The 14,518-nt window shown below is 46.0% G+C and overlaps 1 protein-coding gene across 2 annotated transcripts in view; it reads right to left on the bottom strand.

Annotated features, from left to right (window-relative positions):
* Positions 1-4,914, bottom strand: part of Slain2 (SLAIN motif family member 2) — a 69,622-nt gene extending 64,708 nt beyond the window's left edge. For both annotated transcript variants that reach the window (XM_021653954.2, XM_021653955.2), the window contains exon 1: positions 4,270-4,914. In XM_021653954.2, the coding sequence (XP_021509629.2) occupies positions 4,270-4,658 (389 nt within the window). In that variant the 5' untranslated portion in view covers positions 4,659-4,914. The remainder of the gene's footprint in view (positions 1-4,269) is intronic.
* Between the last annotated feature and the right edge of the window lie 9,604 nt (positions 4,915-14,518).

Genomic DNA, 14,518 nt, shown 5'->3' with positions numbered 1-14,518 from the left:
ACCCAATGTCATAAGGAGCTGACAACAAAGAATTAATGGCTGGTGAATAACCATAATGGGTGTTAATGGCCTGGTGTTACTGGAGGAAGTCCAGTTGAGCTGCATACTTTAGAGTAATTTATCTGTCACTTAAATTTTTTTTTTGTCTACAATCTGAATAAATGGGGCTGGAGAAATGGCTCAGTGGTTAAGAGCACTGGCTGTTTTTCCAGAGGACCTGGGTTCAATTTCTAGCACCCACATGGCAGCTCACAACTGTCTGTAAGTCCACTTCCAGGTATCCAACACACTCACACAGACATACATGTAGGCAAAACACCAAAATGCACGCATACACACAACCTGAACAAACATCTACAATATCTGCCTACTAAATATAAAGAGACAAAAAGAGATATTAGAAAATAGGTAGGAAGTGCCCAAGTCAAACTAGGGAAATGTGGTTTAACATACTTTAATAAAAACACATGGTGGAGAAGTTCATACTACCAACACCTATTAAACTTAGTAACAAAAGTTGAAACTTAATGACTAACAATTTAAAATGCAGTTTAACAGGGCTTAGCACACCTGTAATCACAATACTTGGGAGGCTGAGGACTGTCCTGAGTTCAAACCAGTCTGGACTATGTAGTAAGATCCAGTCCAGCCTGGGCTACAGGATGAGACTACCTCTAAATTAATTAATCAGTGAACTGAAAGTATTTGGCCAAGTTTCTTTCTTTCTTTCTTTTGTGTGTGTGTACGTGTGTGCGTGTGTGTGTAGCCCTGTCTGTCCTTGAAGTCCTATAGATCCACCTGTTTCTGCCTACCCCATACTGGGATTAAAAGCATGCACCACCATTGCCCAGCCATTAATATGCTTTTTTGTTCTTAGGGTTTTTTGTTTTTGGTTTTTTTTTTTTGTGTGTGTGTGTGTGTGTTTGTTTTGTTTTAGTTTTTCAAGACAGGGTTTCTTTGTGTAATAGCCATGGCTGTACTGACTGTCCTTTGTAGACCAGGCTGGCCTCAAACTCACAGAGATCCACCTGCCTCAGCCTTCCAAATGCTGGAATTAAAGGAGTGTGTCACCACAGCCAGCTCTATTTAGATATTTTAAGTTACTGTTTTAAAAATAGCTTTTAGTTCAAGAGAAGTATATAAACACTCTGGTTACCTTAAAAATCAGAATACAGTTCTGGATACCATGTCTAATGAGCCACTAGAGTAAATTAAGAAAAAAATTAAGTCAGCCAGGGGTGCTGGTTCACACCTTTGATGCCAGCATTTATTTGGCAGACAGAGGCAGGCAGAGCTCTAAGTTTGGGGCCAGCCACAGGACAGTCAGTGCTACATGTTAAGACCCTGTTCTCAATAATAATACTCAACTATCACTAACTGAAGGTCCTGAGAATTATATTGTATAAGAAATTGTTCAATAAACTGAAATTTTCTCTGAAGAAAATGTTCTGCATATGTTAGGAAAGGGATCACTGGGAACACACTACTAGTCTTCAAATACATAAAATGGCAGTTCATGTAGGAAAGCTTATCTTGTATTTGGAAAATGCAAAACACAATGGGACTATCATAAGCTTTAATGTATGAAGAGCTGGACTGCAATCTTAGTGCCATCATTTACTGTGTGTTATCTGATGCCAAGGTAAAGTTTCCTTACACTGAAATTGATACCTAACTTATAAATATATAAAAGGTAAATCTAATTAAATGCAAAATGTTTTAAAGCTCCTCCAGCATACCATCTATGATCACCCTAATTCTCTTTCTGAGTTATTCAGAGCCAAGTGTTTTCAGAATGAAAGCTGCAAGCCAGCAGTGTGTCGGGAGTTCAGGCTAGTAGTGACTAGTACTTTCTCCTTAATGGAATACAAGAGAACAGAAAGTATTGAAGCGCACCGCTCGCAGTGAAGTGCCCACTGTTCTTCACAGCTATGTGCTCCCTTGTGCACTCTGTATCATGAAGCTGGATGCCTACGTGTGTTCTGAGATGGTAACTAGCTCCCTGGGAACTCAATTAAGTTTAAGAAACAACCATAATCCCTGGAGCCTCTTTATGGTCAGTACACTTATCTGCTTCTCAAAGAAGATTCCAGAATCTAGTTATTTTATAATGTCCACTCCTACCTTCTACAGGTTGTGGCATTTATGCTAGGGGCAAAACTGCAATAGAAACAAGCGATCGAAGGTAGGTTTTGGATTTGCTGGCAAAGCAAACTTTACTATGACTCTTCTGGGCGACGATGGAGCCACGCCCTCCTACTCAGGCACACCCAAGGCATTTTAACTATGATTTCTTTATCTAACTCTCCCCTGACCTATCTTGTTTAAGATAAAACCCAGGGCCAGATTTTAACTCACATGTCTTTTCAGGAAAACAAAAACAAAAACAAACAAACAAACAAAAAACCGCCTAAGATACGTATAGCACCACGACAAGAAACCAGGTAAAAACAGTAAGCAGGCATCACGTCATCAAACAAACCCCTGGCATGCTTGCCTAAGGATACTTGCTTTACCTTAACAAACATGCTCAGAAGCCAAAGAAGCTAAAGTCCCGCTCCATGGAGTCACCGTGCTCCACCAACACATCTAAAACGGGCAGCCGGGTTGGGCCAGTCCTCAGGATCAGGAGCACTGACCTCATCGTCACTTGGATGACTCTGGATTCTTTGAAGGTGCATACATACATACACAGGATTCCTGGAGTCTCACTAACACGAAAGCTGAAACTGCTACACTCAGTTCTAACACTTGGTATCACTTGACAATAATGTAAGAAAGAATGTCTCTGTCATTCATACTGTATGAGTTAGAAATACTTCTTGTAGTTGTCAGAACATACAATGCAGCTCCCAGTTCCCACTCTCAGCTGCCTACCTTCTCCTGAAGTTTGCCCCATTATTTGGACCAATGCCTTAGCCTCTGCACCGTCAGGACTAGGTTCTCTAACTCCCCTCAGCACCTCTCTGTTTACATCCTATCCTGTCTAACCGCCTAAGACTTAGTTCCCAACATGACTGCCACCGCCTCGCACACCGGCATCAGCACTTAAGAATCTTTAGACTGTCCCACAGCAGGAATCACATGTGAACTCGCTAAATAGATTTAAATAACTGGGCTTACGGCTAACAGCACCCAGTCCTGGAGAATTTATTGCACGCCAAGCCCTATGCTAAAAGTACACTTGGATTATCTGTTTTAATCGTCAGAACTCTGCACAAGTTAAGAATGATCCTTTTCCTCTGAGGAAAGAAGTGAAGCTCAAAGTAACTTCTCCAAGGTCATGAGCCTTTAAATGGCAAACCTGGGGCCTGCATCCAGGGAGAGCTCCGAATTCTTCAAAGTTGGACGCCTGGGCATCAGTCTAGGTGGGATTTCGACTTCACAGAAGTTTTAATGTCAACAGCATAACCGTTCTAGCTAAAAGTTAAGACTTCAAAAAGGATGACTTACAAGGATAATTTCCCGCAGATGTTGAAGTCAAAATAAAACCAGAGGGAATGCTTCTCGTGTCCTCTCTATTTAACCGATGTGTGATTTTAAAGTGTGGGGTCACAGGCTCATCAGGAGGTGCCTTGTGACAATTTCAGCTTTGGTTTAGATTTTTAAATAGGACTCTTTCTCTGCCTCTACGGTGGCGTGGAACTGATGGCTTTGATAAGTACCGCTTCACGGCTCCGAAATTATGTCAGACCCAATTCCTGTTTTCAAAAATAAAATGCAGGGTCCCTGTTCCACTGCCAGACTTCACACAAAGCAGCCCCCTCCTTTCACTGCCCTCCTCACACAAAGCAAGCTTTTACCCCCTCTATCCAAAGGGGAGTGTCGTCCACCCGGCCTACCCACAAACATGCCCATCTCACTCCAGTCCAAAACACTGGCTGCTACTCTGTACGTCCCGGTACTTCGTGTTACCTCCTGGAGCAGACCCCTCCCCATAGCCAAAAACGCCCAGAACACCGTCCAAAAGCCGGTCTTTCACACAAAGCAAGATCCCTTCCGACGAAGCAGCCTGCTACCTCTGAGTGCAGGCCCACGGGGGCTGTGCCAAGCCACAGATCCCAGCTGGGTCCAGCTGGGTCCAGCGCCCGGAGGTTCCACGACCCAGAGGCGAACTAGCTTACAGACCCGTTTCCAAGGCACGCCTCGAACCCCCAACTCCGGCCCACCAGCCCGCAGCAGAAGCAGGCAAAGCCAGCGTCCCCGCCACAGCCGAGCCCACCCTCCTTCCCCGGGGGAAGCCTCCCCGGCCCGGCGCCCCGCGCTCACCAGCTCTCCTCTTCCTCCTCCCAGCCTGACAGGCGCTCCAGCTCGTCGGGCCGCAGCGGCTCCACCTCGTCCAGCAAGCCGCCCTCGCCTGCCGCCAGCAAGGAGGCGGCGTCCCGCAGGTCCTCGCTGCTGGTCCGCCGCGGGCCCGAGTTCGGCCCGCCGCCCGCCTTGGCGCCCAGGCCCAGCGGGAAGCCCCGAGGGGACGCCGCGCCCGAGCAAGGAGTGGACACGCCGACCCGAGCAGGGCTGCCCGGCCCGAGGAGGCCTGCGCCCTGCACGGCTCCCGAGCGGCTCCTGAGCTGCTCGTTCTGCTTCTCCAGCTTCTTCACCAGCTCCTGCAGCTTCCGCACCTCCTGGTCCGCGTTCACATTGGAGTTAACGTCCTCCATGCCGGCCGCGCCGCCCGCTCCGACTCCCAAGCCGCAGGGGAAGCGTGGGGGAAAGAGAGGCGTTATTGCCGCCGCTCACGCTAGCCGAGGCGCCGGCATAGAGCAGGGCCAGGCCCCACCGCCAGGGTCCCCCCGGCTCGGGTTGCGAAGCGCCGCTGGCCCCAGCCGAGCCGCCTCATCTGCGCCGGCTCCGCGACTGGTGGAGGCGGCGCCAATATCCGGCCTCGGCCGCCATCTTCCCTCCGTCCCTCCGCCCCCTGCCGGCCAGCCCGGTCGGTGACCTCAGAGCGTCGGGGGAGGACGTGGCCGCCCGCGGGCTGAAAGGACCGGGCGCCCGGCTCGCGGCGGGGCGGGGCGGGGGCGGAGCCTGCGAGAGGGACGGGCCTGGGTGGGCGGGGTCACCTTGGGGGCGGAGTCCCAGCCGGAAGGGGTGTGGTGGGCGCCGGCGAAGGTGGGCGGGGCCGAGCTAGCTTTGGAGTCCTGCCCTGGAGGTCTGCCCTACCCCAGGCTGTTCGCGGGCGGCGCAGAGACAGAGAACCCCGCTCGGGCTCGGACTGCGGATCGGTTTCAGCCCCGCCCTGGGCGTCTGTGGCGAGGGGCGGGTGCTGAGACTCGCGCCCCGGCGGCCCCGCCTCGTCGCATGGACAGTTCGCTTGGTCTATTTGGCAATACTGAGTCGCTCCCTACTTGAAACCGGAGACGGTGGGAGCTGGCAGCGGCCCGGTGACCATCTGTCTGTGGCCTTCCCCCTAAAAATGAGAACCCGTATTCCAAATGGTTGAGCGCTCGAAGGTCAAAATAATAACCGTAATTTGTTGAGTGCTTACTCTACGGGCCAGACACTACGCTAAGCACTTTTAAAGGCTTTATCTCATTGGTTAAAACACGTGGTGGTGGGGGGAGTTTTCTTGTTCTGTTGACTGATGTAAGGGTTTACAGCTCGAGAGAAGCGGGCGACGGAAACTATGCTCATCTTTCAACGGTAATTAATGCGCATTGTATTTCTTGACTCCTCCCTCCCCAAAACACTTTTTAATAATATGTCTTGACTTTTTGGGTTTTCTAGGCAAGGTTTCTCTCTGTAGCCCTGGCTGTTCTGGAACTCGCTCTGTAGGCTATGCTGGCTCGAAAACTCAGAGATCCGCTAGCCTCTGCCTCTCGAATGCTGCTATTAAAGGCGTGCGCCCCTTGGGTTTTTTGTTTGTTTGTTTTGTTTTTAAGTTGTACGTGAAAAGTATTTAAGCAGCCGGTAGACAGCTAATAGAGAGCGTTGGGAGGGGGTAGTAAATGTAAAATTCTGCCCTCAGTGGCACCTATTTATAATGCGGACTGGTGGCAACTGCAAACAAAATTTAAATGCTTTGTTTCTCACTGTTGTACAGTTGTCAGTTGTGAGCTACTTGGCTTACCGATACAGTAAGTAGCTAAATGAGCCTGATCCCTCAACTACTTGGCTGGTGTTTGCAATTGGCTCCAATTGCCTCCTCCACCCTAAGCTAACACGGAACCAGTCTTATTACACCGGGTGTGGACCCATAGGACGACTTAAACCCTTCTGCCTTTCTGTACTGTATTTTCCCTGCCTAGAATATTCTACCCACCACATCTGAGTCCTTTTTGTAAAAACCTATGCTCGCTTCCAACCCTGGCAGGAGTTACTCTCTTTGCTCTGACATTGCCTCCTCAATAGTTGGCTACAGATACTGGTATTTTTTTTTAATCACATTTTTCTAGCAAGTCTTTGCTTTGATCTGTATAGAAGAAATCATACTATTTCCCTTGCCCTGTGGCCGACAAAGTCCTCATTCAATGCCTGTTTTGCTAAAATTAAATGGAAGATAAGTTTTGACAGGTCAAGTTCCAGGCAGACAGCAAAATTAAATACTTTGCGTTTTAAAGTTTGCTGTCAAGTATAAGTATTTTCCTAACTATGCAGACCTACTTAAAAGGATGCTTTTGCTTGCTAGCAAAACTTTGGTGAAACAAAATGTATTATCTGTGTGATGCATATGGAATGCTGCGGTTGTCCCTGACATATCTGAACTCATTGCTGGGGGGTTCGACATCAAGACCACCCATATTACAGTCATTTGCATTTACAGTTTGTGACATGGAGTCCAAGCAGCCAGTTTCCAGTGAACTCTTTATTTCTTGAAAACTTCAGTTAACATTACGAAGTCAACGTCACTGTTCTTGAGAGAAGGAGGGCCTGATGTCATGCAGAATAATTATGTGTAGATCAGGAGGTCTGTTGGCAGCTTCTCCTCACACCATGAATGTGGCCCTTGAACTTTATTCCTCTCCCTTTAATGTGGGCCTTGTCTTTTGTCAGAATGTGTGAGTTGGGTGATTTCTGATATTGAATCTGTTACCAAGAAGTGAAGAATTCTGGTGAATCATCCTTATTATAAAAGATGAGAAGATATACTTAGATTTTTAAATCCAGTTGCCTTACTACATCTTGGTTTTTAATTCAGTAAATATTAAGTGTGTAATATATGGCAATTACTGTTCTGGGCATTTGATGGTCAATAGGCTTTGCTTGTTTGTTTGCTTGTTGGTTTGCTTGTTTGTTTGTTTGAGATAGCATTTCTTGTGGTTCCAGCTAGCCCTGAACTCACTAGGAATCTGGGATGACCTCGAACCCCTGATCCTTCTGACTCTACCTATAATAAACTTTGCATGCCAAAAACTGAAGTTAGTGGGCATGGTGATATATGCCTTAATACCAGCACGAAGGAGGCAGAAACAGGAATATCTCTGAGTTTGAGGCCAGTCTGGTCTATATAGCAAGTGCCAAGACAGCCAAGACTATATAGAGAAACCTTGTTTCAAAACAACAAAACTGAAGTTAAAGTTCATACAAATATATACCACCATCACACAGATGCATGCACTCGTGCACACACAGAGTCAAATCTGTCCTATGCTACACTATGATAGCAAAAAGATAGCGCTTTTTTTACATTAAGGATAAAAACAGTGTAGTAATCCCTACTGGTCATGTTTTTGTCATCCACCAAATCCATTTCTTAAGCAGGTCATAGTGCCTTACATTCAGAATAGGTTTACGTACCTCCCAGCAGCTGAACCATTAGGACTCCAGTTTAAATTGTCCTTGTTTCCCCTCTGGTTCCCTCCCTTCTCTCTTGATGGGCACATCCCCTTTGCTACTGATAGCCTAGTGGATACACAGTAGCCAGAAGGTCAAGTTAATCGGAAGCCTTTGGCTGACTTGGCTTTGGATACTTGAAACTTACCCAAATAGCTCTTGGACCACCACCCTTCCATCCCCGCTTCTGCTCTACCCACACTAATCTTCTAGATGGTTTTCAAATAAACTCAAACACATTCCTACTGCCAGGGCTTTGTACCTGCTGTAGTACATCCAGCTAGTATCTTTGGATCATCCAGAAGGTCACATGACTGACTCATATGACTTAGGTCTCTGCTCAAACGTCATTTAGGCTTACTATCTTCTTTATTGCTACCTCACAAAATAGTGTCCCTGTCATTGATCTTCTTGGGTGTTTTTTTCTGTTTTTTGCTCGGATACATTTTTGCTATTGTTTATTGTATGTCTTTCCCTAGTGGAATGTGAACTGCAGAAACTCCCCACTGCACCGTTAGTCCATAAAACAGGGTGTGATACAAAGTAAGTGCCCAATAAATATTTGTCAAATGAATACATTTAGGTCAAGTGAAGCCTCCTAAAATAGAATTTCAGGTGGATATGTTGGTTGTGTCTTGAAACATTAAACTAGAAATCCGTAATCCTTTTGAACGGTTGGCTTTTAATCTACATTTTTCCTCTTCCAAAAGAGCAGCGTGCCATACCACATATATCATCTTTCAAACTAGGTCACACTCCGCCTCCTGAGAGCCAGCAGCCCTGCAGAATTGCTGAGGGTAGCCTCGGGTTCTCCCTCAGCAGTGTGGAGATAAGACGATTTTCTTTCTGCCTGAAACATTGCCACAACCTTCCTCTTTTCAGCTTGCAACACTCCTCTGTGGTGACCCAGAAGTCTTGGTGCAAGTCTAAGGTCACTTTTCAAAAGCAGGACAGGGTCTTATGTCCCCAAGACTAGCCTCAAGTTTAAAATGTGGCTCTGAGTCCTCTGCCCTCCACCTCCTGAGTGCGGAGATATAGGTGTTCAATACATACCATGCCCAGTTTTCCATGGTGCCTGCTATGTAAGCAAGTGCTCTGCCAATGTAGCCACATCCCCACCCAAAAAGCCCATGTTCAAGTGACTCTTGGTAGACAGAAGGAGTAGAACTAGTAGGTGTCTGACATATGAAACACAGCATTCCCAACTGGCTTTTCAGGTGCCGCCTCCCATGATAAGCTGGCTTTGCTTTGGGATGGAGGAGCTGCTGTCTTCTAAGCAGGTGTGGACCTTTCCCTGACTTGCTCCTACTTGCACGCTGGCTCCACTGAGAGCCATGACAAAATGGAAATCATTACAAACCTCTGCAGGTATGTAGCGTGAAAACCATGACTCAATGGCTTAAAGGCATTCCGCCACCCTAAATACGTATGGAGCAGGGGGTACATACACAAAAGTAGTTCAGAAACTGCCCCGCACTTACAGAAATATCTGTGCCTGTTTTAAAAATTGTTCAGGGAGGCAGAGGCGGGTAGATCTCTGAGTTCAGGGCCAGCCAGGATGGCATTAATAATCCTGTCTCAAAAAAAGAAAACAGGATCCTCTCAAGTTCTTTGGCATAGCCTGAACTACACAGGGCTTCCACTTTATCTGCATTGCACACCCACAGTCAGTCATTTCCTCCCGTCCTCCAGAATCTATCCCTCACCACTGCCCTTCCTCCAGATGTCCCTCCCCTCGGTCTACCAGAGGCCTCGTTGGTAAAATATGTTTAAAAAAAGAACCCCAGGAACATCTATTTATTTATTTATTTATTTACTTTATTTTTTTTTTTATGTGTTTTGAGGCAGGGTCTCACTGTGTGGCCCTAACTAACTAGCCTGGAACTGTTTCTGTATACCAAACTGGCCTTGGACACACAGAGATCCACCCGCCTCTGCCTCCGGAGTGCAAAGGTTAAAGGCATGCACCAGCAAGCCTAGCCCCCAGGAGCTTTTTAGAGTCTCCCTGTCCAGACCTAGCAGGCCTGGAACTCACTATGTCGATCAGACTTTGAGCTCAAAGAAATGTGCTTTCTTTTGGTCCTGAATGCTGGAATTAAGTATATGAATTGCCATGTCTGCTCAGAACTCCAGGAACTATCAAAGTTAATTATTACATGAGAGTCATAAGAGTTGAAATCTTGGACCCTAAATGAAGGGGACCAAAAAACATGAATGTAGAGTTTTTCCGGTGGGCATCAATCAAGTCTTATAGTTATGGGGCACCATAAAAGTATCCATAATGGTATGTATCACACAACTAGGGAGGGCTTCTGGCCAAAAATTGATGCTCTAATATCTTTGGGGCAGGGCGGGGGGGGGGGGTTGCAGTGATACACACACATGCATTATATTGATGAAGGAGTAGGAAGTCTACAATCAAAGCAGAGAGGAGAATATTCTTGACCAGCTAGAAGCTGCTGCCTTCGCTGGGAATGAAACCATACCTTACTGCCTACCCACCCCACTTTTAACAGCAAGTGGAAAGATAAAACTGTTGAATAAACATTCATATTTCCTCCTTTATTTAGGTAGCAGCAGCATTTCAGCAGGCCAGTGAGTTTGGACAGAGCACCGTGAACTAAATATCCTAGATGTTCTAAAGAACTATGATGATGGGAGAAACTTGTCAGGAGTCAGCTGATCTTCAAGGATAAGGTGAAACCCAGAAATCTGACCTAGGATGTAAAATATAAAACCAGACTTTGGTTTAGGAATTTGACAGATCCATTGTAAAAATGAAGAAACAGGCACAGATTTCCTAGGAAGCCTTAGCAGTTAGCAGCAAAGCTGTATATGAAATCAGTGATCCGACTTCCAAATCCGCACTCACAATCCTTACCATTCTTTCACTTAAAAGACTACTTATAGTTCTGTTACCATCTGATGTCGGCTTTGGAGACAATGTTGAGAACTTAAGAATTGGTGACTTTCTAATATCCCAAAACTCGGGCTTCTTTCTCCAAGAGCAAGCTCACCACGCTTGATTTATCGGCACCTGTAAGACCTAACACACTGTAACAATCAGGACCTCAGAGAGAGGAAGGCAAAAGACTTCCTAGAGGCCCTTGACTGGGACTGAATTTCAGACTCTTGCAAGATAGGAGAAGTCTGGACTACCCACCTATCAATGGTTTACTGAAATAAGCTTTTGGCATTAGTTTCTCACTGGAGAGGCTAGTGAATGGGCACAGCCTGTAATGAATTTATAGGACAGCTAGTACCTCAGGGCAGCAGCATTTAGTCAACAAAGTAAGAAGTTAGAGATAGAAAATGAAAATTTGAATAGATCCTGGATTGAGACAGACTACAGGCAGATATCAAAAGCCAAAGGATAACACCAGGGAAGGATAGGTGAGGAACGCATGGTTCAGTACTAGAATATGATTATCATTAATTCTTGGTGAATGCCAAAGCCAAGTTGTTACAGTGAGCTGTCTGTTGTAGAAAGAATTGTAGAAGAAACAGTTTCATTTAAGGATTCGGGGATGCCGTTTCTGGGCAAGTTGGTTTCTAGCGCTGGGACACAGTAGTAACCATACCTGCTGGACGAAGGTCCAACAATCTGCAAAACTGCCTGAGTCCAGATTTCCATCTTCTGATAGCTCCAAGGAAAGAGGCAGCCTTCATATATGCACTCTACTCTGGGGAAATTAGAGTGTTTGGCAAGGCAGAGAGGACATAAATTGTAGCTTGTGGCACAGGTGGGTCCCCTTTTATGAGCACGTTTTAATTCAGGTGGGCTACCTAAAGTAGTAGCTCACAGTCCAAACAGATCCATACAGCTCTGTCTGTTGCTCTAGCGGCCTACCAGTATTGCTGAGGTAGTTGATTCCTTTTCATCCCACACAATACTTCTGAATCTTTGAGCTTTTCCCACTGCCTGTTTATCCAGCCAGGGTCAGAGCACCAGGTATCTAGTCAACCTTGAGTCAGACACAGCTCTCAGGATCCCCTGAGTCTGGTTTTATCATGGTGGCAGCTGTGAGGATTCTAGCAGGGAAGGGGCCATAGGCTATAGGATGACTTGGAGGTGTATCTTACTTTCGAAAGATGGAATTGCTACATGGAGAGGCATTGAGCTCCCCCATCCCCCCCAACAGGCAGAATAAAGATGCCTTTCTATGTCTTCACCTCTGATGCACCCAGGACAACATCGTAGTTGAGCAAGGTCCTTCCAAAAGTGGCGTGGCCCGTCAGAGTCTAGGCAAAACATGGCCACATAACATCTCCTCCTCCTCTCAGTCGAAGGTTAACAGAGGCCACTAGCCCATGCAGAGACGGAAGCTCCTTCTGAGCAAAACAGTGTGCTTGCCAGATCTTCTTTGTGGCTAGAGCAGAGGTCTGACTCTGAATATTATGTTTAGGCAAGAACAGGAAACATCTCTCTTGAAGGCCCACTTTCGGGGTTGGTGCCACGAGAAAACTTTGGCAGTGCTTTTCCCAAGGATCCAAACTGATGTGCTGGGGGACTCAGTCTGTGGGTTTAAGGTAGTTTAAAGGCTCAATGTTCAGAGAGTCCTGCCGCTAACTGAAAAACGAATAACAAACCTCACTTATGTTTTTCCATGTAATTCCCTATAGTTTTTCTTATAATTTTGATATTTTTATACCCAGCTCTTTACCACATCTTTCTGTATGTGTGTTACATGAGGCGCTGCTACATGGACACTTTTTTAGGGACAGTGCGTATTCCAGTGGAAGCTGGGAATGTGGTTCAGTGGTGGAACCCTTCTTAGCCTGAGCGAGGCCCTGGCTTGGATCTCTTGTACTGAGTGCAGAGACCTTTCCCACCACTAGGTGGAAAGTCCTGCTCTCACTCATGCCACTTTCCCTGACTTATTATTCTTCATAGCCTCATATGTGTGCTCTCTATGTTCCCCCTTCCTACTTGGTCACCACTGGAACACAGTGTTGGAGATGAAGACACTGGGGAAGCATTACAGCAGTCCTCAGCCAATAATTTGTTCTCCTAAAGGAAAAGCAAGGTTTGTGGCTAACCTGGAGTTAGAGAGAATGAAGTTAGGCTGATGAAAAGGGTGTTGGTGGTGTACACCTTTAATCCCAGCCATTGGGAGGCAGAGGCAGGCAGATCTCTGAGTTCAAGGCCATCCTGGTCTACAGAGTGAGTTCTAGGACAGCCAGGGCTACACAGTAAAAAGAAAAACTATGGAACCCCTTAGGCAGTTGACAATAGAGAGATGCAATGAAGGTTGCTTTTAACAGATCCTGATCTGCATTTTGACAGGATTCCCCTCTTTGCTTCTTGTGTGTTTGACATTTGCTCCATTCTCCTTTCTTGTCTCAAGCTCTCTGCTTTCTTGTGATTCTGTGTTCCCTTGCTAACATCAGCTGGCTTGTGGCTTTTGGTTTGGCGTTATAGCAAGTTGACATTTTGGCTCATGTGCCTACCGTGACCTAATCGTTTAGCCATCCAGTGTTCTGATTCCAGATTCCTGGGTGATATAATATTAACCTCATGTATGAGTAGCCTGAGTAATATTAGTCCACTGTGGCATCACAAAGTGAGGCCAGACTCAAAAGCAAGCAGAAACTGCAACATTTCCCAGAGGGAGTATAGGTAAACAAAACAAAACAAAACAAAAAACCCTCAGCATCTTTGTAAACAATATACAAGAGCCAACAACTCCAGCACATACAGGTGACCTAGAACCCTTCTGCTGTCATTCTCAGTGAACACATAAGGGTGATAGCAAGGGTGGATCACTGAGGCTTCATAGTATTATGGTATTTATTCAAATTATGGCTTTATTATCACTTCTCTGTCTTTTGTCTAAGATCAAGGTTAATTTTGGCTTCATAGTAAAAAACAGGACTCCAAAACTAACTGTGGTAAGGCCTAGTTTTCTTATTTTTATTGTCCATCGACAGATGAATGGTAGCTTTTATAAAATACACTAAAACGAGGTCCCGAAAAAACATACATTCAAAACCATAGATGTAAAATGGACCCGACTGTTTTATTGTTAATTCTGATAATGTGTCAGTTACTTTCCGTATTGCTGGAATGCTCTACTGGAGGGAGGGTGGGTGGGTCCATTTTGGCCTACAGCTTGAAGGCGCATCCATCTTAGTGGGGAAGTCACAGTGGCAGGAGCTGGAGGTAGCTGGTCCTCGTGAAGAAGCAGTGAACCCTGGGACTCCGCTCATGGCCTCCTCTTTATTCAGTCCTGGATCCCAATCCAAGGGATGGTGCCACCCGCAGGTAGGGTGGGTCCTCCTCCCTCAATTAATCCAGTCTAGAAATGTCCTCACAGATTTGCCCAGAGGTTTGTCTCCATGGTAATTCTAACTCCCAGAAAGCTGACAGTCAGCGTCAACCATTACATATGGACGCGTGCCCTGTCGATGCCTGTACTAAATGCTTAGTCTTGGTGTCTGTACTTACTTCTATGCTTTAAATCACACTGTGCTAAATCTTCCCACCCGAATGCTTCATTTTTACAGCAATGGTAACAGGTTAATGGCATTTCATGCTCTGAACAAACAATATAAGGAACAAGACATCGTGACATCATCTTATTTTTCTCACGAGTGTCTTGTGTGTAGTCTAAATGGGATTGTGTGGAGGGAACCTGTTTTCTCCCTTGAAAAGCAGTGTGCTCTATTTAGATTGTCAGTCATAGATCAGCTCTCTTGCCAAGTCTGGCTAAAATAGCTCCTGTTTTCTCGTAGGTTAGAAACAGAT

This window comes from Meriones unguiculatus, chromosome 3, assembly GCF_030254825.1.
Source record: "Meriones unguiculatus strain TT.TT164.6M chromosome 3, Bangor_MerUng_6.1, whole genome shotgun sequence".
Taxonomy (NCBI): domain Eukaryota; kingdom Metazoa; phylum Chordata; class Mammalia; order Rodentia; family Muridae; genus Meriones; species Meriones unguiculatus.
Note: the sequence above shows the minus strand (reverse complement) of the source record. Positions and strands in the feature narration are given on the sequence as shown.